The sequence below is a fragment of the Grus americana genome, chromosome 13 (genome assembly GCF_028858705.1).
Source record: "Grus americana isolate bGruAme1 chromosome 13, bGruAme1.mat, whole genome shotgun sequence".
NCBI lineage: Eukaryota > Metazoa > Chordata > Aves > Gruiformes > Gruidae > Grus > Grus americana.
In genome coordinates this window covers 1979867-1999849 of record NC_072864.1, presented here as the reverse complement: position 1 = coordinate 1999849, position 19983 = coordinate 1979867, and the positions used below count along the sequence as shown (strand labels likewise).

General features: G+C 66.4%; 4 protein-coding genes across 7 annotated transcripts; 1 reads left to right on the top strand and 3 right to left on the bottom strand.

Annotated features, from left to right (window-relative positions):
• Positions 1 to 43: 43 nt before the first annotated feature.
• On the bottom strand, positions 44 to 3771 carry MVD (mevalonate diphosphate decarboxylase). Its single transcript, XM_054841020.1, has 10 exons — positions 3631 to 3771; positions 3099 to 3169; positions 2878 to 2992; positions 2641 to 2787; positions 2368 to 2567; positions 2112 to 2186; positions 1669 to 1887; positions 1465 to 1580; positions 1275 to 1383; positions 44 to 862 (listed from the first exon to the last, which is right to left on the bottom strand). The coding sequence occupies exons 1-10, from the start codon at positions 3698 to 3700 to the stop codon at positions 782 to 784; spliced, it is 1203 nt and encodes a 400-aa protein (XP_054696995.1). The 5' UTR covers positions 3701 to 3771; the 3' UTR covers positions 44 to 781.
• Positions 3772 to 5390: 1619 nt separating this feature from the next.
• Positions 5391 to 6916, bottom strand: SNAI3 (snail family transcriptional repressor 3). The gene is made up of 3 exons (XM_054840812.1): positions 6796 to 6916; positions 6178 to 6555; positions 5391 to 5807 (listed from the first exon to the last, which is right to left on the bottom strand). The coding sequence occupies exons 1-3, from the start codon at positions 6872 to 6874 to the stop codon at positions 5626 to 5628; spliced, it is 639 nt and encodes a 212-aa protein (XP_054696787.1). The 5' UTR covers positions 6875 to 6916; the 3' UTR covers positions 5391 to 5625.
• A 1174-nt stretch (positions 6917 to 8090) lies between these two features.
• On the bottom strand, positions 8091 to 15434 carry RNF166 (ring finger protein 166). 3 transcript variants are annotated; one of them, XM_054840852.1, is made up of 6 exons: positions 15245 to 15434; positions 13992 to 14148; positions 12986 to 13098; positions 12513 to 12627; positions 11832 to 11939; positions 8091 to 10830 (listed from the first exon to the last, which is right to left on the bottom strand). In XM_054840852.1, the coding sequence occupies exons 1-6, from the start codon at positions 15415 to 15417 to the stop codon at positions 10765 to 10767; spliced, it is 732 nt and encodes a 243-aa protein (XP_054696827.1). In that variant the 5' UTR covers positions 15418 to 15434; the 3' UTR covers positions 8091 to 10764. The 3 variants fall into 3 exon arrangements, with proteins under 3 accessions (XP_054696827.1, XP_054696828.1, XP_054696829.1); XM_054840853.1 differs by lacking the exon at positions 15245 to 15434 and adding an exon at positions 14502 to 15213; XM_054840854.1 differs by lacking the exons at positions 13992 to 14148; positions 15245 to 15434 and adding an exon at positions 13644 to 13892.
• Positions 15435 to 15486: 52 nt separating this feature from the next.
• Positions 15487 to 19611, top strand: CTU2 (cytosolic thiouridylase subunit 2). Of its 2 annotated transcripts, none has more exons than XM_054840673.1 (15): positions 15487 to 15617; positions 16120 to 16194; positions 16646 to 16724; positions 16809 to 16868; positions 16947 to 17007; positions 17290 to 17399; positions 17497 to 17771; positions 17849 to 17984; positions 18133 to 18264; positions 18382 to 18473; positions 18560 to 18651; positions 18748 to 18835; positions 18925 to 18991; positions 19062 to 19120; positions 19204 to 19611. In XM_054840673.1, the coding sequence occupies exons 1-15, from the start codon at positions 15538 to 15540 to the stop codon at positions 19265 to 19267; spliced, it is 1470 nt and encodes a 489-aa protein (XP_054696648.1). In that variant the 5' UTR covers positions 15487 to 15537; the 3' UTR covers positions 19268 to 19611. The 2 variants fall into 2 exon arrangements, 1 of the variants encoding a protein (XP_054696648.1); XR_008579130.1 differs by having other exon boundaries at positions 15491 to 15617; positions 18720 to 18835; positions 19204 to 19216.
• The last annotated feature ends 372 nt before the right edge of the window (positions 19612 to 19983 follow it).

The window sequence follows — 19983 nt, the reverse complement described above, 5'->3', positions numbered from 1 at the left end:
TCACCATAGACCACGCCCCGGTCCCACAGGCCCCGCCCCCTCGGGGACCCGCTCCGGCCCCCCCAAGGGACACAGCACCGGCCCCGGGCCAGGCTGGGGGGTCCCCCGGGTCATACCGGGGCACAGGGGCGTACGGGGACAGGACCGGCCCTGCAGGGGACAGGGGGGCACAGGGGACATGTTTGGGTGACGAGGATGGGGGGGGGGGCAGGATCAGTCCGGTGCAGGGGGACAGGATCGACCCCACAAGGGACATGGGGGGGACAGGGGTATTGCAGGGGCACAGGACCAGCCCCAGCTGAGGGATGGGGACAGGATCAGTCCTGCGAGGGATGGGGGGGGACAGGGGATGGCCAAGGGACAGGGGCCATGTGGGGCCGTGGGGGCTGTCCAGGGGGACAGGACACGGGGGGACAGGGGCCATGGAGGGGGGACAGGATCAGTCCCAGCAGGGACATCTGGGGGGATGGGGAACAGGATCAGTCCCAGCAGGGCCAGGCAGAGCCACAAGGAAGAACCACCCTCCCTCCTGCCCCCCACCATTTTGCCCTGCCCCAGCACCGCCCGCGGAGCCCGTACACCCCAAAACAACGCTGCAGCCAGAAAACCTCTATTTCCTTACAAAAGAGTAAAAACCAGCCGCCGGGGGTGACATCCCACCCCGGGACTGGGGACAACTTTGCACCGGGCCGGACTCAGTGCCCTGAGCCCCCCAGGTGGCACCGGCAGAGCCCCCCCAAACCCCGTGCCTCATGGCCATCCCCGGCAGTGTCACCGGGGCTCAGGCGCAGCGGCGGGGCAGCCCGTCCGCTCCCAGGAGGTGCTGGCTGGGGTCATCCACGAGCTGGGGGCCGGGGCCGGGCTGCAGGGCAGGAGACGGGTTAGGGGCACCGGGGAGCCCCGCTTCCTGTGGGGACCCCACCTCGGGGCTATGGGGCAGCTCGGGGCCCCGCAGACCCCAAAAGGCCACCCCATGGGTCACACCAGCGGGAACACGTCTAGGGATGGGGCCCTGTACACCCCTGGGGGCAGGGATGGGGTCCCACACACAGCCCTGGGGATGGGGACAGGGATGGGGGTCCATGCACACCCCGGGGGATGGGGTCCCACACACAGCCCTGGGGATGGGGACAGGGATGGGGGTCCTTGTGCACCCCTGGGGACAGGGATAGGGGTCCACGCACACCCCTGGGGACAGGGCCAGAGCCTCACTGCAGAGGCCAGACAGACGGGTCCCCCTGCCCCACCCCCCCATAGCCCCCCCAGCCCCCTACCTTGGTGTGCAGGATGTACCGGACGGCCCCCGGCACCGGCTCCGTCACCACTGCCGCGAGCAGCTCCTCCGGCAGCGAGGCCGAGCCGACGGGCAGCCCCCGCACGAACCTGCGGCACAGCCGAGCGCTCAGTCCCGGCCCCCCCGCCTGCAGCCCCTGCCATCCCGCTGCCCCCAGGGATTGCCCTTACTGGTCCCCGTTGGTGGCGGGGGGGAAGCTGCGTCTCACCACCTCCACGAACTCCGCCACGGTGTCGGCCAGCATGAAGATGACAGCGTTGGGGCCGGCGTCGAAGGTGTAGGCTACCTGTGGCGGGATGGGGGGGACGCACGGGGACCCGGTCAGGGACCACGGCACCGCAGCAAACCGGGAGCCCCGTGGGGCCGGCCAGTACCTTGGTGCACCCGTGGTGGGTGTTGAAGCGGTGTGCCAGGGCGATGATGTGCCGCGAGAGGTCGTTGAGGTAGAAGATGGGGGGGAAGGTGTCGAGGCAGGTGGCGTGGAACTGGTTGCTGTCCTGCATGGTGAGCTGCCCGAAGCCCTCGAAGTCCCGCTCACGAATGTGCCGCATCATCAGGGCCAGGCGTTCCGGCACCACCACCTCCGCCCGGTGCTGCCGCGGCAGGCGGGTCACGGTCGCCCCAATTCGGGAACACCCGTGGCACCGTGACCCTTTGGGCTCTGCTCAGGTGGCACCACGAGCGCAGCCCCCCTGCCCTCCCTCCATGCCCTCCAGCACAGAGAAATGCCCCCTCCGAGGGAAACAGGACCCCACGCCTGCCTGCAGGCAGGGGGCAGGCAGCTGCCCCGGGCAGGATTGGGCCCATCGCCCCGTACCTTCAGCAAGGGGCTGGTGTCCACGCTGGTCTGCATCCCCGCCGTGCTGCCCACCTGCTTCTTCTCCCCGCTGACCTGGGGGGGCACAGGCTGTGGGACATGACCCCCCCCCGATCCCCCAGCCCCAGCGAGGGGCACCCACTGAGCCCCAGGGTCTGCACCAACACGGGGTCAGGGCGCTCCCAGCACCCTCCCCCCCAAATCCCACCCAGCCAAGGGGTGGTGGGTCTGGCCGTGCCCCCCCCCAGTCCCTCACCACCAGGACGAGGACCCTGAGCTCCGGCCAGTGCATCTCGGGGGCCACTTGGTGGGCGAGGCTGTCCCTGCCGTCCGGCCGCTCGCCCCGCTGCCACTGCACGAAGCCCCCCCACATGCTGCGGCAGGCACTGCCCGAGCCGCGCCGCGCCACCTCCGACAGCTCGCCCTCCACGCCGTACAGCCGCGCCAGCGCCGACACTGTGGGGACGGGACGGGGTCAGGGGGACACACACACACACTCCCGCCACCCCCCGCGTCCCCGCTCACCCACCCAGGCAAGCGTAGCCGGCGGCGGAGGATGCCAGACCGGCGGCGGTGGGGAAGTTGTTCTCGGTGGCGACGTGGATTTTGTAGGAGAGGCTGAGCGGGGCCGTGTCCTCAGCGCTGCCGCCCCGGCGCTTGCGGGCCAGGCGCCGCACTGCGAGGGGACAGGAACCAGGTGGGGGGGTCGGTACTGGGGGGGACACCCCACCGGGCCCCCGCGGGTGCCTGGGTGGGGGACACTCACCCTCCCGCAGGCAGGCCTGCAGCCGGGGGTGCCCCACGTCGGCCTCCTCCCCGTTCAGCCACAGCCGGTCCTCCGTGAAGTCCCGGCTGGCGGCGGCCGTGGTGGTGGTCTTCAGCTGCCGGGGAGAGGGGCTGAGTACGGGGAGCGGGGGGCTCAGCATCCCTCCTGTGCACGGGCTGGGGGGCAGAGGGGCCTGACCCCGACCCTGACCCCACACCAACCTGGTCCTGGTGCAGCGTCACGCTCAGGGAGGAGTTGATGGGCAGGATCAGGTCATTGTCCCGCTTGCCCCCTGCAAGAGATGGCATGGCATGGCATGGCGTGGCATGGCACGGGTTGGCTTGGCACAGGTTGGCTTGGCACAGCACGGCATGGCACAGCACGGCACAGGTTGGCTTGACGCAGCACGGCACAGATTGTCACAGGTTGGCTTGGCACAGCACGGCATGGCACAGCACGGCACAGGTTGGCTTGGCACAGCACGGCACGGCACAGCACGGCTTGTCCCAGGTTGGCCTGGCACGGCACGGCACAGCTTGGCACGGCACGGCCTGGCCCGGCATCTTTGCGCTCTCCCAGCCCCAGGCAGGTGCCAAGCCCGGCCCCGCCACCGGCCCGCCCCACTCAGGGGGTCTCCGCCCCGCACGGCCCCACGCTGCGCCCGGGGGTCGCGTCCCGGGGGCTCCCCAGGACCGAGGGGGGGTCCCGGCCCCAGGGACAGCCGCCACCCGCCCGCGGGGCGTCGGTACTCACAGTACTTGATGACGGCGATGTTGACGGGGGCCGTGCAGGTGACCATAGCGAGCGCCCGCTCCTCCGCCATCGCGCTGCTGCTGCCGCCGCGGCCGCTGCTGCTGCTCCCGGGGCGCTCCCGGCTCGGTCCGGGCGGCTTCAAACCCCGCCTCCGCACCACCCACGTGGCCGTCGCCTGTGGCGGGTCACCGCCTCACCATTGGTGGGCGCGGCAGCGCCCGGCACACAACGTCCAATGAAAGCGATCGGACCACGGAGCGGCCCCGCCCCACCCCGCCCCCTGCCGGTGCTGGGACGGGCATGCGGGGGCGCCATCTTCGAGTCGGGAAGGAGCTGCGCATGCGCCGTGGCGGACCTGCGGGGGCGGGGCCGAGTCGGTGGTCCCGGTGTCCCCAGTTACCTCCCAGTGCTCCCAGTGCCCCCAGTGCTCCCAAAACCCCGGTACCCCACCCCAATGCTCCCAATACTCCCGGTACCTCCTCAGTACTCCCAAACCCTTCAGCACCCCCAATACTCCCAGTATCCCAGTGCCTCCAGTGCTCCCGGTGCCTGCACAGCCCCCAGTGCTCCCAGTATGCCCCGTACCCCAATATCCCAGTGCCCCTCCCGTGCTCCCAGTGCCCTCGGTGTCCCTTCAGTGCTCCCAGTCCCTCCGCAGTGCTTGCAGTGACCCCAGTAGCCCCAGAGCCTCTGGTGCCCCTGCCCAGTGCTCCCAGTGCCCCCAGTATGCCAGGGGCTGGGAGCCACCCCCCTCCCCGGGTGCCCCACAGGCACCTCCAGCCGGGCCCCGCCGTGTCCCACCCCGGGATATTTTTATCTTCCGGTCACTCACTCACAGTGGAAAATATCCCACAAATCCGGGTGCCCGGGGACACGCAGGGCACATGGGTGACACCGTGGTGTGGGTGGGCACAGCCCCACTCCCACGGGGTCACCGCCGGCGGGGGGGTGGGGGCGCGGGTCCCCTCCCACCCCACATAAACACCCAGAGGGATGAGAGCAGCAGCATCCCCCACCGCCGCCCCTCTCCACAGCCGGGAGCTTTGGGGACCCCCTTGGTGGTGGGGGCTCCCTGGCCATGCCCCCCCCCCGGGTATTTATAAGCATTTTCCATGGGCGGGAGGGGTCAGCACGCGGCTATTTTGGGGCGTGGGATTCTTTCCCCCCGCTCCGGCACAGGTGCGGGGCCCGATTTAGCCGGGCAGAGCTGCAAATAGCCTGGGGTGCACGCGGCAGCTTCCTCCAGCACCGCCCCAAACCGTGTCCCCCCCGTACACCCCAGTGCCTGGGGTGACACCAGTGGGGTCGGGGCTGTCCTGTCCCCCCCCCACCGTGGGGCCACGGGGAGGGCGCCGGGACCCCCGCGGCAGGGATGGTCCCACCACCGTCACCCCGAGTCTCCCCGCGCCACGGGGATGCTCAGGGCCACGTGCAGGTGTCCTCGTCCCCACCGTCCCTGCCATCCCGGCCCCCCTTGGCCAGGCCAGACCCCAGCACGGCACGGGGGCCACGCAGCCCTGAGCCCAAAAGGCCACCGGGTCCCTTTTTTGTGGCATGGGGGCAACCAGGGACCCCGCTCCATCCCCTGTCCTCTGGGCAGGGAGCTGCAGGGATGCGGGAGAGGGAGGAGGATGCTCTGCACAGCGCAGAGGGACACGATCCCGGCCGAGCAGGGACAGCCCTGGCAGCAATAAGGGACACTTTCTCTGCTCACGCCTGCAGTGCTCGGCTCAGCTTTTAATGGCTCCTGCGGTGTAAAGGGTAAGAAATCTCCCCGGTACCTGAGAAAGGTGGGGGGACGGGCCAGGCACCGTGTCCTCCAGCCCCAGAGCCACCGGGGAGCAGCCGTGGGGCTTCAGCGCCCCGCTGCCGAAGTCCAGGCAGTCCCATCCGATGCTTGTGTGTCCCTTCTCGGGGTGTTGCACCAGCGTGGCACGGCACAGCACGGCGCGGGGCTCGCTGCCCTCTCCGGGGTGGCTGCGCGTGGCAGGGAGCTCAGGACGTCCCGCAGCATCCCCCCTCCTGGTGCCGGGCCAGCAGCGACATGCGGGAGAAGGTCCTGGCACAGGCACGGCACCAGTACTTTTTCACGTTCGAGTGGGTCTGGAGGTGGGCGCGGAGGTTGGAGCGGTCGGCAAAGGCTCGGCTGCAGTGGGGGCAGGCGTAGGGCTTCTCCCCTGCGGGACACGCGGTCACGCCACCCCCGTACCCCGGCTTCCTCCTGCCCCCCTGTGCCCTGTCCCCTCCCGTGCTGCTCTCATCACCTTTCCCCGTGCCTCCCCCCCGACCCCCAGTGCTTCCCAGGACTCCCTGAAACCCACCGGTGCCTTCCCAGTGGGTGATATTACAGTGGGACCTGCCGTGGGGTCTCCCACAGGACTCACAGTGCACACCAGCACCGGGACCCCCGGCCGTGCCCACCCCAAGCAGCTCCCTCCCAGAGAGCAAGCCATGCCAAGCCTGGGCAGATGACGATTTTGCACCCATCATCCCCAAAAAGCCAAGGTGCCGGTGGGGCCAGCAGCAGCCGGGGGGTCCCATCCTTACCTGTGTGGGTGCGGATGTGTCCCTGGAGCAGCCAGGGCCGGGAGAAGGCTTTGCCGCAGAGGCGGCAGAGGCAGGGCAGGGTGTGGGTACGGATGTGCATCTTCAGGGCGCCCAGGCTGGCGTACGCCCGGGCGCAGTGCCGGCAGCTGAAGCTCCGCCGCCGCAGGGGCAGGTTGAGGGTCTGGGTGTCCTTCAGGGGGGTGCCTGGGCTGTGGGTACCCGCTGGGATGGGGGGAGCCTTGGCGTCGGGGGGCAGCGGGAGGGACAAGCAGGTGAGGAGGCGGCCGCGGTCCAGCGGGCAAGGGGAAGCGGGGGGTGTGGGGGGCTGGTGGCAGACGGGGACGAGCAGCCCCCCGCAGTCAGAGGAGCCGTTGAGCTCTGCGGGAGCAGGGAGGGGAGTTAAGGGGTAAGGGACCCTGCCCACCCCGTCCCTGGAGCCCCCCAGGGGTGATGCACCCCGTGGGGGCTCATCTGCACCAGGTCCTCGCTCTGCTCCCACCCCTGTGCATGGCAGAACTGATGCACCCACCGCAAAACAGAGCAAGACCAGTCCTTCCCCCCCAAAACAGGAGGGGGGAAATCACAGACACCCCCAGCGCCTGCTGGAGCCCAGCTTACCGCGAGCGCGGGTGTCGAGCTGGCCGTAGTTGGGGATGCGGGTGCTGGAGGGCTTCTTCACCAGGAAGGAGCGGGGCATGGCTGGACAGGCAGGGAGTCAGGCAGGCCAGGCAGGGCTGTGTCCCCGTGCCGTGTCCCCGTGCCGTGTCCCCACTCCGTGTCCCCGTGCCGTGTCCCCGTGCCGTGTCCCCGCGGGCGCCAGCAGGTGCCATAAGGCCCCGGGGCTCATTAGCATGGGCAGCCCCCGGGGAGCCCCGGGGCCAACCGCTGCCCGAGGGCTGGCCTTGGCCGCCAGCATCCCCGCTGCAGGTGCAAGGGACAAGGGACAGCGTTGGGGACAGCCCTATCCCCTGGCACCACCACCCGACGGGCTCCCGCTGCCCACAGCATCCCCCTGCCCGGCTGGGCTCGCTCACACTCACACGACCCCCCCGACGCCCGCCTGGGGTAGGACGGAGAAGGGATTTTGGCTCACGGGGACCCCCAGACACCCCTTCTCTGCACAAGGACAGGCAGCCACCCGCCCGTCCCCTCCACCGCAGTGCCCTCCCAGCCCCGGAAAGCCTCGCATGGGCTCTTCTGGGGAGGGCTGAGCAGCAGCAAAGGTGGTTCCTCAGTGGGATCAGCCATTGTGTCCCCAAAATTTTTACTGTCCCTGGGCCAGGAGCCACGGGGCCATACCCCTCCAAGGGGACACCAGCAGCTACCCCCCCCAAGATCGGTCCCCAGGGAGGAGGGACACACGTGCAGCCGGTGCCAGGAGGGAATGGCTGCAGGGAGCCAGCCCGCGTCCCTGGGGAACCCCGACAGCCCTGCGGGGGCTCAGAGCCAGGACACCTCCCAGGGACACCCAGAGAAGAAACACCCCCTGCATTCCCCAGGACAGCGTCGGGTGCCAAGCGTCCTCCCTCCGAGCGCCAGGACCCGGCTGCCGGCAGCAGCACACAGCGCTGGTGGGGTGCCAGGAAGGGTGCAGGGGGAGCCCCCCCAGCCGCACGCCAGCACCCAGCAGATTTGGCAACACCCGGCCCTGGGACAGCGGGTGGTGAGGTACTCGATCTGGGGGAGCGTTGTTGGGACACCCAGGGCAGGGGTGATGAAACCCGCATTGCCAAACCCCGCGGCAGCACCGCTGCTGTCAACGAGAGGAGTCGATGAGTCGGGGATGAAGCTGTAAAGACAAGCCCTGCGTTTGGGGAAGGAGCAGCCCAGATAAGCCAGGGTGGGGGGCACCCACCCCCAGCCACGTCCTGCACCCCGAAGCCGTGGCAGAGATCGCACAGCAAGGTCGCTTGTGGATGAAACTGCCTTTATTGAGAAAAATGGTTTGCTACAAATACGTCATTGATTTTATTCTTCTTCAAAAAACAGTACGTCTCGTTAAAAGTTCTGGTTATGCAAAAAGTCGTGGGTAACACAGACGAGTACGGCCGGCGGCACGGCGGGATCCCCAGCACAGCCCGGCCGGCAGCGGGCAGAGCCGGACCCGACCCCGTGCAAAGCAGGGAGAGGCAGGAGCTGCCTGTGCCCTCGCAGCCCGGGCCTTAAAGTGCTTTACAAAAGCAGCCGTTGCTGCCCCTGCTCTGGCATTGTGGGGCACAGAGGAGGAGGAGGAAGAGGAGGAAGAAGAGAGGTTAATAGTGCTGTCCCAGAGGCAAGGAGCTCCCTGCGAGAGCTCTGATGGAGGCTGCTCCAGGACCTGAGGGTTCCAGCTGAGGACGGGACAGGGAAACCCTCCTGGGTCCATTCTGGGAGACGCCAGTGGTCTCTGTCCCCGCAGGGACAGCCCCCGCGCTGGGCAGGTGCCAGCAATGCCGCGCTGGTAAAAGAAGACCCCATCCCTCCTCGAGGGAGGGGAGCGGAGCAGCTCCAGCCCTTTCCCTGCCCTCTGCCAGGGGAGCAGATGGTTTCTGCACGCTCCTCGTAGGGCTGCCGGTGGCACAGGGGAGCTCACAGCCCCAAAACCCACTCAGTACTATTTAAATCAAAAGTAAAAAACAAGACAGTATTGCTAGAGCAGAGCTGGAACTGGAGCCAAGTCTCAGACAAACCATGAAAGAGCACTTCTCCGAGCAGGGACACGCGGAGGGATTCATTCTCCCACACTTCTCTGCACACCCTTGCTGGAAGGCGGCACAACAGGTATCGTGCATCGCCACCTCCCCGCAGTTCCTTCCCTGTGGGCCTTGGACCGATCCCGTCGCTGGTGGGACCCCACGGAGGGGAAGCAGGGTCCCAGCACAAAGCTCCTTTCCCCCAGCCCCAGAGATGACCCTTCAGGTCGGACACAGCTTCTGCTGCACGGGGGGGCAGCAGCCCACCCAAGGCCTGGCAGAGGATTCTCTCCCTTCCCTCCTCTCCCAGCCCAATGAACAAACTCCGCCAGCAGCAGGCAGGACAGAAAGGAAAGGGACCTGGGGAGGGGACAGGTCACCAGGATGCTACGGAGCATCTCTCATATCAACTTCTGCCCAGGTGTGTCCTATTCCCAGAGCGAGCCCTGGGAAAGGGAGATGCAGTCCCCTATTTCAGGGGGACTCGATGCCGAGCGTTGGGGATGGGATCCTGCACAGGCAGACATCCCTCCTGCACATCCAGACATCCCTCCCGCACATCCGTCGTGCCACAGCTAACCCGCCTGCTCCCTCAGCGCACACTTGCGGACAGAAAACTGCCGCTCCGGATTACACCCTGCCCACGGTCACGTCCAGCACCGCCACAGAGCCGCTCTGCCTGCAAGGATTAAGCCGTCGCGAGCCTGACCACACGCCCCGGAGAGGTTTAGCAGCTCAGCACGGCTGGCTGAGCGGCTCTGGGAGAACACAAGCGGGGCTGCTGCTCCTCAAAAAGGCAGCTCGGCGAGCTGCTTGGCACCCGCTCCTCCAGCCGATGAGGGGCCACTCTGACCCAGCCTCTCCTGCATCACCACCCGCCTGCGGAGAAATACGACGACAAGGGAAGGGAACAGCCCAGAAATAACCGAAGCGGACACCCGCACGCTTCCCACAGCCCCTGCAGAGTCCCGCGTGCTGGCCTGGGGTCCGGCTCCTGCCTCCTGTTGGATTTCAAATCCACAGCGTGTTTGGTTGGTTGGGTTTTTTTTTTTTTTTTGAAAAATATACTTTCTCAGTAATGTTCCATAAAAATACTCTTGTCCCTGGTAACGGATATTGCAGTGTGAAGAGTAACAGCTTCTGTTCCCGCTCTATAAAACGTGAAAAAGGCATCACGCCGATTAATGTAGAAAAATGCAAGAACTCAGTATCACAAGAGCCGGTACAAAACAAGGAAGGTGAGAGTTTCACTGGACGCCGGACTTGTCCCCGTGGACTTGTCTGAACCCACTACCATCACGGGGAACACGAGGGCAACCGTCTCACCCCAGGGTTCAGCCTGGCCGGTGCAGTAGCAGGCAAAGGACGCAGCTCCTGCCTGCAGCATCAGGGATGGGACAGACCGACATCTCTGGAAATAGCCTTGTAGAGTTTAAAAAAAGATGCTCTGTGCCGTTTTCTTCCTTTTCAAAAAGGAGGTGGATGATTGCAGTTTCAATCTAGGGCATTTCTGCATAAAACGCATCATAGTTTGATGTACCTATTCAATTGCGACAGAGAGCATGAAGACAGATGGTGCCAAAAAGCATCTAATAATAAATAGATCTGGATGCAGGTATATACTCCGTATACGGATATGAAATGCCTAAACGAGGAACGATCCCAGCCCTTCGGCACCAACTCCTCTCTCCTCCCAGCAGCGGACATCTCTCCTCACTCACCAGTCCAGTGCAACACTGAAGAGACTCCACCTTCTTAAACAAGGTGGGATTTGCCCAGAGAGGAGAGGGGAGAGAGGCGGCAGCGGGTCTCCGGGGGGGTTGACGAGCTCCGTGCCTCCCCGGCAGGAAGGCCGAGTGTGCAAAAGGAGACAGGGTGCAAGGGAGGGGTCAGAACCGATGCTCCGCAGTCACCCTCAGTTCTCGGAGAGCGACAGAGCCAGGGCAGCCTGCAACGCTGCCTCCTCATCGATGTTATAGTCCTAAAGGAAAAAAAGAGAGGGGCCGTCAGGAGAGCTGGCACGGCCGGGGCACGCAGCCTCCGTCAAGCAGGGAGGGCGGCCATGGCAAGGAGCTTCACCCTGGCTCCTTAACCCCAACGTTGCAAGCTTCCATCTCCTCTGGCAAACACATCCCAGGAACGCCATGCTTTTTGGGGTGTTCTTTGTGCCCACGGTCCCTGTCCTGCCTGGACTCCGCCAGCATCAGCCCTGGTCTGAGACCCGGCAGGGATGAAACGCGCCCACACAAGAAGCTGTGGCCAAAGGGCAAAGCTTTCTAGCAAGACCGCAGGCATCTCCAGCACTCCAAATCGGGTTTATGCAACACAGCAACCGCTCCCAAAGTGAGGATATTTCTCTGTAAATAGTTGGAGGTTCCTTTCCCTGAAATCTAGTGTCCCAGCAATAAAAGCAAGATTCTAGCAAAACCTCCCCTCGGTCCCTGCAGCCAAGGCTGGGCGATCACACCCTTACTCCCACACAGGAGGGGTCAGCAACCCCCCAAGAAGAGGACAATGGACACCCCCCACGTGCAGCCAGACCCCCAAGACCCGAGGCTGGGCTGCTCCCCTCCCACTGCTTGTGAAGCCTCAAAGAAAAGGGCTTTTGTGTTGCTGTTCCCCAGGGACAGAGTTTAATGGAGCATGCGGAGGTAACAGCCCATCTTCACAGAGAGCGGTAACGTTTCCCTCTCCTCTTTCAGAGACATTTTCCTGCTGTGTGTGATGATGACCAGCCCGAGCACCCTCTGGGGCAAACAGGGAGCCCAGCCCCACACACAGGGGTCTACCGAGTGGGGCTACACGTGTGCCACGTGCCCCCTGCAAAGCCCGAAGGAGAAACCATCCCCTTCCCCTCCCGAGGGGCCGCACAGTGGGACAGGCTGGTCCTGGCGCGCGAAGGGAAGGGCTGGTTTCATCTCCCAGCCGCTCGGCACTGGACGCAGGGAAGACAACTCCGTTTCGGCTCAGGGCCCTACTCACCACGAAGGTGTCGTAGGAGAACTTGTGCCTGTGGAGGAGGTGCTGGAGGAAGTTGGCGCTTTTGTAGCTGGGGTCCCCCCAGGGCATGGCTGAGCAGACTGGGCACACCTGCAGTGAGCAGGGAGAAGGAAAACCGTGACTTGTGGGCACAGACACCTCCACCTCGATCTCCCCAGGGGGGCTGACGCAGCCACAACACTGGGGGGGGGGGGTGTGATCAGCAGCCCTCCTCCTCTCACAGAGGACATCCTGCAAAGGATGTGCTAAATAGGGGGTCCCACCCTCCCCACGAGCACATCCCTCGGTGCACAGAGCCTCCCGCACGTGGCCCAGGCTGCTCTGAGCGCTCTGACAAGTTACTCCTTGTGCACAAGCACCTCTGAGCTGCAAGTCCCCTGCCTTGGTCGACCCAGCAGGGATGGGAGAGGAAATCCTGCACCACCCAGGTCACAGGCGCAGGGGGATGTAGGCAGCTTGTTCCAAAGAGCCTCCAGCAAACAGAAGCAGGTCCCCACCTCCCATCAAAGGGATGTAAAACAAACTAAAGCAGCTGAAAACACAGCTGCACTTTACACGCAGCAGCAGCTCTGCATGCTGGTGGCCTCGGATGCAGCATCAGCTACGATGTATTTGGATTTCCAGTCACCTTGTGCAGAACCAGCCCGCCCCAGCGTCACTCACCACTTTATTTGGGTCGTTGCGGTGGTTCTCCATGCAGTGTTTCACCAGCTCCTGCTGGTCCAGGTTCCGGGCCCCACAGTACGGGCACACGAATGTCGAGCGATTGGGAATATTGCTAAAGAGAGCAAGGACGAGCTCAGATCCCCCAAGAAAGGTCTGGATCAACTCCTTCCAAACTAACTCAGCCACCCCTGCTCGGCTTTGTGCCACCCACCCGTGGTGAAAACCAGCCCAGCCCAGCCCCACCCCAGGCTGAACCACTCTGGTTTGGTCAGTCCTCCTTCCCACACGATGCTCTGAAACACAGGGCAGCGCAAGGGCTGCAGATCCCAGAAGGGAAAAGGTGCTGATGTTTCTCGCTCTGATTGCCCAGGGGAAAGCAAAACACACACTTGGATTGTAGGGTTTGTAACAAAGACGGAGGGACAGCACGCAAGGAGGGACACGTTTCCCTGCCCAATATGCAGCAGTACCTGGGGATAGGCTGGGACGTGGGGACAACTGGAACGAACTTGGGGCAGTTGGCCATCTGCTCCTGCACCTTCGCGCAGGACGAGACGTGAGAGCGCATTTTCGCGAGGGTCACCTGGAGAACAGGGAGAGAAGAAACATTTCTGGAAGCTGCAGGAACACCTTCCCCTGCCGGACGCAGCGCTGGAGCCTCCGCTGCAGCTCAGGAGAGCAGTTTTGGCCAGCCAATGTCAAAGCGAACGCTGGTCCATGTAGGATTACCCACACCAGCGTGGAAACGCTGCACCAGACTGTCCTTCCTCGCAGGACAGGGATTTGGGGCTGTGTGCTCGCTGCGCGCGTCCCCGGAGGTCACGCACAAGCCACCCAGGCTGCATTACCGCAGCACTAGCTCCATTCTCCTTTGCAAAAGGGGAACCGCCGACAGGTGGAAACCCCAAACTGCTCTGACACCACACAGGATTGTTCCTGGGCAGTAGCCAGGGAGTTACAAGAAGATCCCCAAAGTTAACGGAAGCCAGAAAGCACATGGAGATAGACCAGGAATCACAGCTTTACAGCCAGTCCCTGAAGCATCCCAGACCAGACTGGGACGCTACTGGTTCAGCTCCCCTGCAGCCATCGGGATCACAGCACCTTAAGCAAGAGCTAAATCCTTACCCTCGTTAGGAGCAGCAGCAGAGCTGGCTTGTCTCAGCCTCTCCCGTGTTGCAGGAAAACCTCAGCCTGCTTTTGAAGGTCCCCAGTGTCTAATAATAGCTCCAGTCTGCTGACAAAGGCAGCTGGGAGAGAGCGCCTTCATCTCCACACAGCCCCGCTCGCCTGGCTCATGGCAGCAGCCGTGACACGCAGGGGACACCACACCTCACAGGTGCAGTTTGGGGACCTGCCGAACAGGGGACTCTACAAACCCAACCGTGGACAGCAAGTGATCTCCCTCCCCTGGCAGCTGAACGAAGCCATGCCCGCGCAGGATGGGGACAGGCAGCCTTCCCCCGCGAGCTTTACCTTCTTGCTGCAGCCTCTGCAGGGAGCCTTGTAGGACGAAAGCTGTTTCTCCACGCTGGAAGCCTTCTCCACCTTCTTGGGGTCGAAGGGCATGCGGCAGAGCGGGCAGAGCGGGGATGGCACTTGGAGACAGGGCTGCAAGCACTCCCCGCAAAACCTGGGGACACAGAGAGCAGCGTCGAGTGGCCCAGCTCAGGAGAAGGAGGGGAAGCGGGACCCCAGCCCTGGGGCACACCCGCTCTCTGGGACTCCTGTGCACCCCAGGCTGCAGGGCAGCCCCAAAACCCAGGGATTGGCATCCCCACTGGGAGGAACTGGACAGAACTGGGAGCCTGGGAGAGGGCACGGGGAGGCCAGGTACACCCCAAGCCCTGAAGAAGCTCCTGGCACAAACAATTGCTCCAAGACCTGCGGCCGGGAGCGAATTTGAATGGAGCCAAGCAAAAGCCGGTGCAGAGCATCCAGGCCACGTGGGATTAAAGCAAGCGAGGGCATTAGCGCCTGGCTCACCTCATTTCAAGGTCCTTACGCCTGCAGGAGCGCGGACGAGGAAGCAAAGCAGCGGAGAGGAAGAGCAAGCCCCAGGCACGAGGCAAAGCAGCTCGGTCCTCACAACGTCAATTGTCACAGAGTCCCCGTCCCCTCTGCCTGCTCACGTCACCCAGAACGGGGGAATGACATGCTGCTACGCCTCTGCCGCTGCGTGGGGGGGGGAAAGCCATGGTGCCCCTTGCCCCTGCTCCCCGGCATCCCCTCTGTGAAGTTACCCCAGCCCCAAACGAGCTGGGGAGGGGGGAAGAGTGAGACCCAGCGAAGCCAAAGTGTCCCAGACACTGGCCGGGAAAGGCGGCCGAGGTGTCACCGAAACGGTGGGGGGACAAGCAGACCTCAGCTCCCTGACAGCAGCACCCCGGGCCCGGGCTGCCTCTCCCCGGGGATCAGGGCACAGCACCCATGGGTGGCCCACCCAGGCCGGGGGGGGGAGGTCAGGGCAGGGTTTCCACCCAGACAAGACCCCAGCCGGCACTGCCGGGGTGCAGGGGGCCGGGACAGCCCCTGCGGCAGGGACCAGGTGGGGCTGAGCGTGGGCAGGGGGGAAGGACCCTTGGCTGCCGGCTGCGCACAGAGGGGTCCCGGTGCCGGCGTGGGGTGGGGGGGGCACCCAGCGAGCGCGGCGGGCCCGGCCCCGGAGGTTGGGCCAGGCCGGGGGGGGGGGGGGGTCCCCGCCGCCCCCGCCCCGGGCCCCGGCTCACGTGTGTCCGCAGCCCGCGATGCCGACGGCGCGGTGGAAAACCTCCAGGCAGATGGGGCAGCTGAACTGCGCCTCCAGCGCCTCAGCGGCGGGGCCGGGGGCCGGCGGCGGCCGGGGGGATCCGCCCGGGGCCTGGGGCCGTTGCGCCGCCGCCACCAGCAGGCTGCGGAACATGGCGGCGGCGGCGGGGGGAGGAGGGAGGGGGGGAACGACGGGACCCTGACGTCACTGCGCGCCGCTGCGTCATCGCTGCGCGGCCGGGAGCGGAACGGAGCGGGACAGAACGGGACCGGCATGTGCGAGGCGGCGGGGGACGACGGAGGGTGCGGGGCGGGCACGGCACCAGAACGGCGCCGCCGCGCCCCGACACACAGGTGGGAGCCCGACACGGGACCCGGGCTGGCCCCCCCGGTACCGCCCCCGGTACCGCCTGGGGATCCCCTCCGTGCTGCCTCCGGTACCTCCCCGGTACTCCCCCCAGTAATCTTCCCGTGCTGCCTTCGGTAACCCCCCCGGTACCCCCACCGGTGCTGCGTCCGGTGCTGCCCCCAGTGCCCCCCCCGGTGCTATCCCCCGTGCCCCCCGGTGCTGCCCCCGGTATCCCCCAGTACCGTCCCCGGTACCCCTCGGTTTTGCCTCTGGTGGTGTCCCCGGTACTGCCCCCCGTTACCGCCTCCGATACCCTCCCGGTGCTGCCTCCGGTTCCCCTCCCCCCCCCCCGTGTCTTCGGTAGCCCCCCGGTACCCCCCGGCGCTGCCCCAGGGACCGGGATATCGCCGCCCCCCCATGCCCGGTACGGCCCCTGGGGTGGGTCGGGGACCACCCCCCCCCCCGCGCCCTCCCGATTCTGCCCGGTGACCGCCCGTGTCCCCGCAGCCACCCGCGGCCCTGCGTGAAGTGCGGGCAGGGCTCGGCCGCCCTCATCATCCGCCTCGGGGACGCCTTCTGCCGGTGAGGGACCGGGACGGGGACATCGGGTCTCAGGGACGTCGGGGCTTGGGGACATCGGGTCTCGGGGACGTCAGGTCTTGGGGACGTCGGGGCTCAGGGACATCAAGGCTCGGGGACATCGGATGTCAGGGACATCAGGGCTCAGGGACATCAGGCTTGGGGACATTGGGGCACGGGGACATTGGGTCTTGGGGACATGGGGGCTCGGGGACATGGGGGCTCAGGGACATCAGGTCTCAGGGACATCAAGGCTTGGGGACATCGAGACTTGAGGACAGCAGGGCTTGGGGACAGCAGGGCACAGGAATATTGTGGCTAGGGGACATCATCGGGTCTCAGGGGCATCAAGGCTTGGAGACAGGGGGCTCAAGGACACTGGGACTTGGGGACATGGGGGCTGGGGGCCGTGGAACACGCCGTGGCTCAGGGCTGTGTCCCCGCGTCCCTGCAGCGTCTGCTTCCGCGAGTACTTTGTGCACAAGTTCCGCGCGATGCTGGGCAAGAACCGCGTCATCTTCCCGGGAGAGAAGGTACCCCTGGGAGGGGGGACATGGATGTGGGGGCGACCCGGGCAGCAGCGCCGGGGCTGGTGACCGTCCCTCGTGTCCCCGCAGGTGCTGCTGGCGCTGTCAGGGGGGCCGGCCTCCAGCGCCATGCTCCGGCAGGTCCAGGAGGTGAGAGTGGGGGGTGAGGGGGGGAAGGTCGGGGGGGGGCACAGCTCACCCACCCCCCTCACCCTGCACCTCTGCCAGGGGCTCAGCCGGGAGACGGCCAAGAGGCTCCGCTTCATCCCCGGCCTCGTCTACGTTGATGGTAAGGATTGGCACTGCTGCCCATTTCCTGCCCGCTCCCTGCCCAACTGCCCACCCCCAGCCCTGCTGCCTGTTCCCTGCCCCATCCTGACCCCGCTGCCTGTTCCTGCCCCGCTGCCCGTTCCCAGCGTAGGGTCCATCTGTGCCATGCCAGCGCTCGGGGCTGCCGCCAAGCCTGGCGAGGCTGTGGCACCCCGGGGTGTCCCCGTCACCCGGGGGGTGGGAGGTAGGCGCCCCCTCCTCACCGTGGCGGCGGCCCCGGCGCTGCCCGCCTGCCTTGCAGAGGGAGCGGTGCGCGGGCAGAGCGCGGCACAGCGGGAGCAGAGCCTGGCCCGCATGGAGACCCTGCTGCAGGCGACCGGCTTCCCCTACCACCTGGCCCACCTGGAGAAGGTACGGGGGGGGACACCGGGGCGGGGGGACACACCAGGGCAGGGGAACACGCCTGGCTGCTTCCAGCCTCCCCCTGGTACCTGTCTCTGCCCCGCAGGCGCTGGAGCTGCCCGCATCCATCCTGCGGCCAGGGCCGGGGGGGTCCGGCAAGCCCAGCCCCTCCTACAAGGACGCCGTGGAGGGCTTCATCCAGCAGCAGCGGCAGGAGGGGGACGGGGACACCTTGGTGCCTGGCCTTGGCACCCGGGACACACCAGTGGGGCCCCCGGCTGCCCCCCGGCTGCCCCCCGCCACCCGCACCCAGGAGCTGCTGCGGCTCTTCGAGGCCGTGGAGACGCCGACGGCGAGGGAGGAGCTGCTGCAGATGTTGCGGTGAGGGACCGATCCTGCCCGGCGCTGACGCTCGGCGTGGCACGGTAGGTCTGAGCCAGCGTCGCCTTGTCCCCCAGGACCCACCTCATCCTGCAGACGGCCCGGACCAGGGGCTACACCAAGGTGATGACTGGCGAGAGCTGCACCCGCGTGGCCATCAAGCTCCTCACCAACCTGGCGCTGGGTCGCGGCGCCTTCCTCGCCGTCGACACGGTGAGCGGCCTGCCGGCACCCCATCCCCGAGCTGGGGATGGCTGTCCTCACCTGGAGGGGTGACACGATGCCATGGGGAGGGGAGAGGGCGGCTGCGGCTCGGTGGCGGCACGGTCCCTGGGCAGGCACGGCAGCCACGCGCTCGCAGGGCTTTGTGGACAACCGCCACGGCGACGTGATGGTGGTGCGTCCCATGCGGGACTACATGGCCAAGGAGATCGCCTTCTACAACCACTTCTTCGACGTCCCCACCGTCATCGCGCCACCTCTGCCCACCAAGGTAGGGACATCCCCTGTGCCCCGTGGAGGGGGATCCCGAGCTCTGCGTCCTCGTGGCAGGTGTGGGACCCCCCTGTCCCACCCATCCCACCCCTGCCCTCTCCGCTCGTTCCCCCAGCGCCGGGAGAAGCCCAGCGTCCACCGCCTGATGGAGCGCTTCCTCCTGGGGCTGCAGGAGGATTTCCCCTCCACCATCAGCACCGTCTACCGGTACGGCGTCCCCTGCACAGGGGCACCCCGGGGTGGCGGGGGGGGGTGACTGGGGTGCACCCGCTCACCCCCCATGTTGGCTGCAGGACGGGCGAGAAGCTGAGCCCGGCCCCGGCCAAGGCGAGCAGCGAGTCCCAGCGGTGCCTGCTCTGCCTCTGCGCCCTCGACATCGCCGGGGGTGAGTGGGGGGGAGCGGTGGGGGGCACGAGGGATTGCCGGGGGCGGGGGGCAGTCATGCACCCCCAGTCGCATCCCTGCCCTCCGGCTCTTGCAGAGGAGGAGTTGGCCCTGGAGCCCACGCTGATCATGGAGGAGCCAGAGCCGGTGGGGAACGGGTGCTGCCAGGACACCCCGGCAGCGGGGTGAGCACGCGGGCAGGAGGGTGCCATGCCGGCACCGGGGATGCTGTACCGGCCGCACCGGCACTGCTGATGGTCCCTGTTCCCCGCAGGGTTGAGAGCAGAGCTGCCTTCATCCCGTTGCTGTGCTACAGCTGCCGCCTCACCTTCAAGGAGCTGGTAAGGCTTTCGGGGTGCAGCGGGGTGGCTCTCCTCGGGGACGGGGGTCCCCATAGCCCCTCTCTTGTAGGGCCCCCTCGCCACGCTGCCGCCCTATGTGCGCGCCGAGGCTCAGCGCCGGATCCGCAGGTTAGGGGGAACGGGGGGTCCCCTTCCCGGTAGCTCAGCGCCCGGTGCCACGTTCATCCGTGCACAGCGTCCGTCCCTTGCAGAGCAGAGCTGGAGCTGCAGAGCCAGGAGGTCCTGCCGGAGGACGAGGAGCCCGGCAAGAGCTGAAGGGGCTGGGGATGGCGGGGGATACAGACCCCCATCCCTCTGGGGCACCAGTGGGGCAGGGTGCCACACTGCCGGGGTGGTGGGGGACCAGAGCCCCTGGGACCCCCTGGCACCCAGGCAGCTGCTTTTACACCCTGTTTTGGTTACAGCTGGGGGCAGGTAAAGCCCCCAGCCCCCATTTGGCCTGGGGTGCTGGTACCCCCAGGGCAGCAGGTCCCCGATCCCACCCTGCACCCCCCTTCCCCACCCCAGCTGTGCATCAGCCAGGGAGGTCTCAGCTTTTGTTTTATTAGATCTGTATAAATAAACCATTTGAATTAATTAAAAAAAAAAACAAACCAAAAACAAAGTCACAAGTGTCTAGAGTCCGGCTGGGGCTGCCAGCCCCCCTCTCCAGCTGGGGCGGGGGGGGGCACAGCCTGGGGCCCCCCCCGTCCTGGGGCTGGGGGGCTATTGCTTCTGAGTTCAACCTGGTTCTGGAGCAGGGCTGGGGAGAATGGGGGGGGGGTCACAGGCCGGCTCCTGACCCCCCCCACCCTGCCCGGCAGCAAGGGGTGCCCAGCGGGTGGGGGGGGGCCGGCTCCTGCTCCCCCCCCCCCCCCCCGCCCCAGCCCCAGGAAGGCACAACGTGGTCTCCGCAGGTCTGACAGCGTCAAAGCAACGTAAGAAAAACATCCTCCCTAAAAGCGAGGGCCTGCGTCCCACTGCCTCCCCCG

Excerpts from the sequence above, each read along its gene's own strand:
- CTU2 (XM_054840673.1), top strand. The coding sequence starts at position 15,538 with ATGTGCGAGGCGGCGGGGGACGACGGAGGGTGCGGGGCGGGCACGGCA. Across the intron at positions 17,985-18,132 it reads CCTTCCTCGCCGTCGACACG|GGCTTTGTGGACAACCGCCA; the intron begins GTGAGCGGCCTG and ends ACGCGCTCGCAG. Across the intron at positions 18,652-18,747 it reads CGCCCTCGACATCGCCGGGG|AGGAGGAGTTGGCCCTGGAG; the intron begins GTGAGTGGGGGG and ends CGGCTCTTGCAG.
- SNAI3 (XM_054840812.1), bottom strand. The coding sequence starts at position 6,874 with ATGCCCCGCTCCTTCCTGGTGAAGAAGCCCTCCAGCACCCGCATCCCC. Across the intron at positions 6,556-6,795 it reads GCTCGACACCCGCGCTCGCG|AGCTCAACGGCTCCTCTGAC; the intron begins GTAAGCTGGGCT and ends CTGCTCCCGCAG. Across the intron at positions 5,808-6,177 it reads ACACATCCGCACCCACACAG|GGGAGAAGCCCTACGCCTGC; the intron begins GTAAGGATGGGA and ends CGTGTCCCGCAG.
- RNF166 (XM_054840852.1), bottom strand. The coding sequence starts at position 15,417 with ATGTTCCGCAGCCTGCTGGTGGCGGCGGCGCAACGGCCCCAGGCCCCG. Across the intron at positions 13,099-13,991 it reads GCAGAGGCTGCAGCAAGAAG|GTGACCCTCGCGAAAATGCG; the intron begins GTAAAGCTCGCG and ends CCTGTTCTCCAG. Across the intron at positions 10,831-11,831 it reads TCTCCTACGACACCTTCGTG|GACTATAACATCGATGAGGA; the intron begins GTGAGTAGGGCC and ends TTTTTCCTTTAG.
- MVD (XM_054841020.1), bottom strand. The coding sequence starts at position 3,700 with ATGGCGGAGGAGCGGGCGCTCGCTATGGTCACCTGCACGGCCCCCGTC. Across the intron at positions 2,788-2,877 it reads GCAGGCCTGCCTGCGGGAGG|TGCGGCGCCTGGCCCGCAAG; the intron begins GTGAGTGTCCCC and ends GTCCCCTCGCAG. Across the intron at positions 1,888-2,111 it reads ACACCAGCCCCTTGCTGAAG|CACCGGGCGGAGGTGGTGGT; the intron begins GTACGGGGCGAT and ends CTGCCGCGGCAG.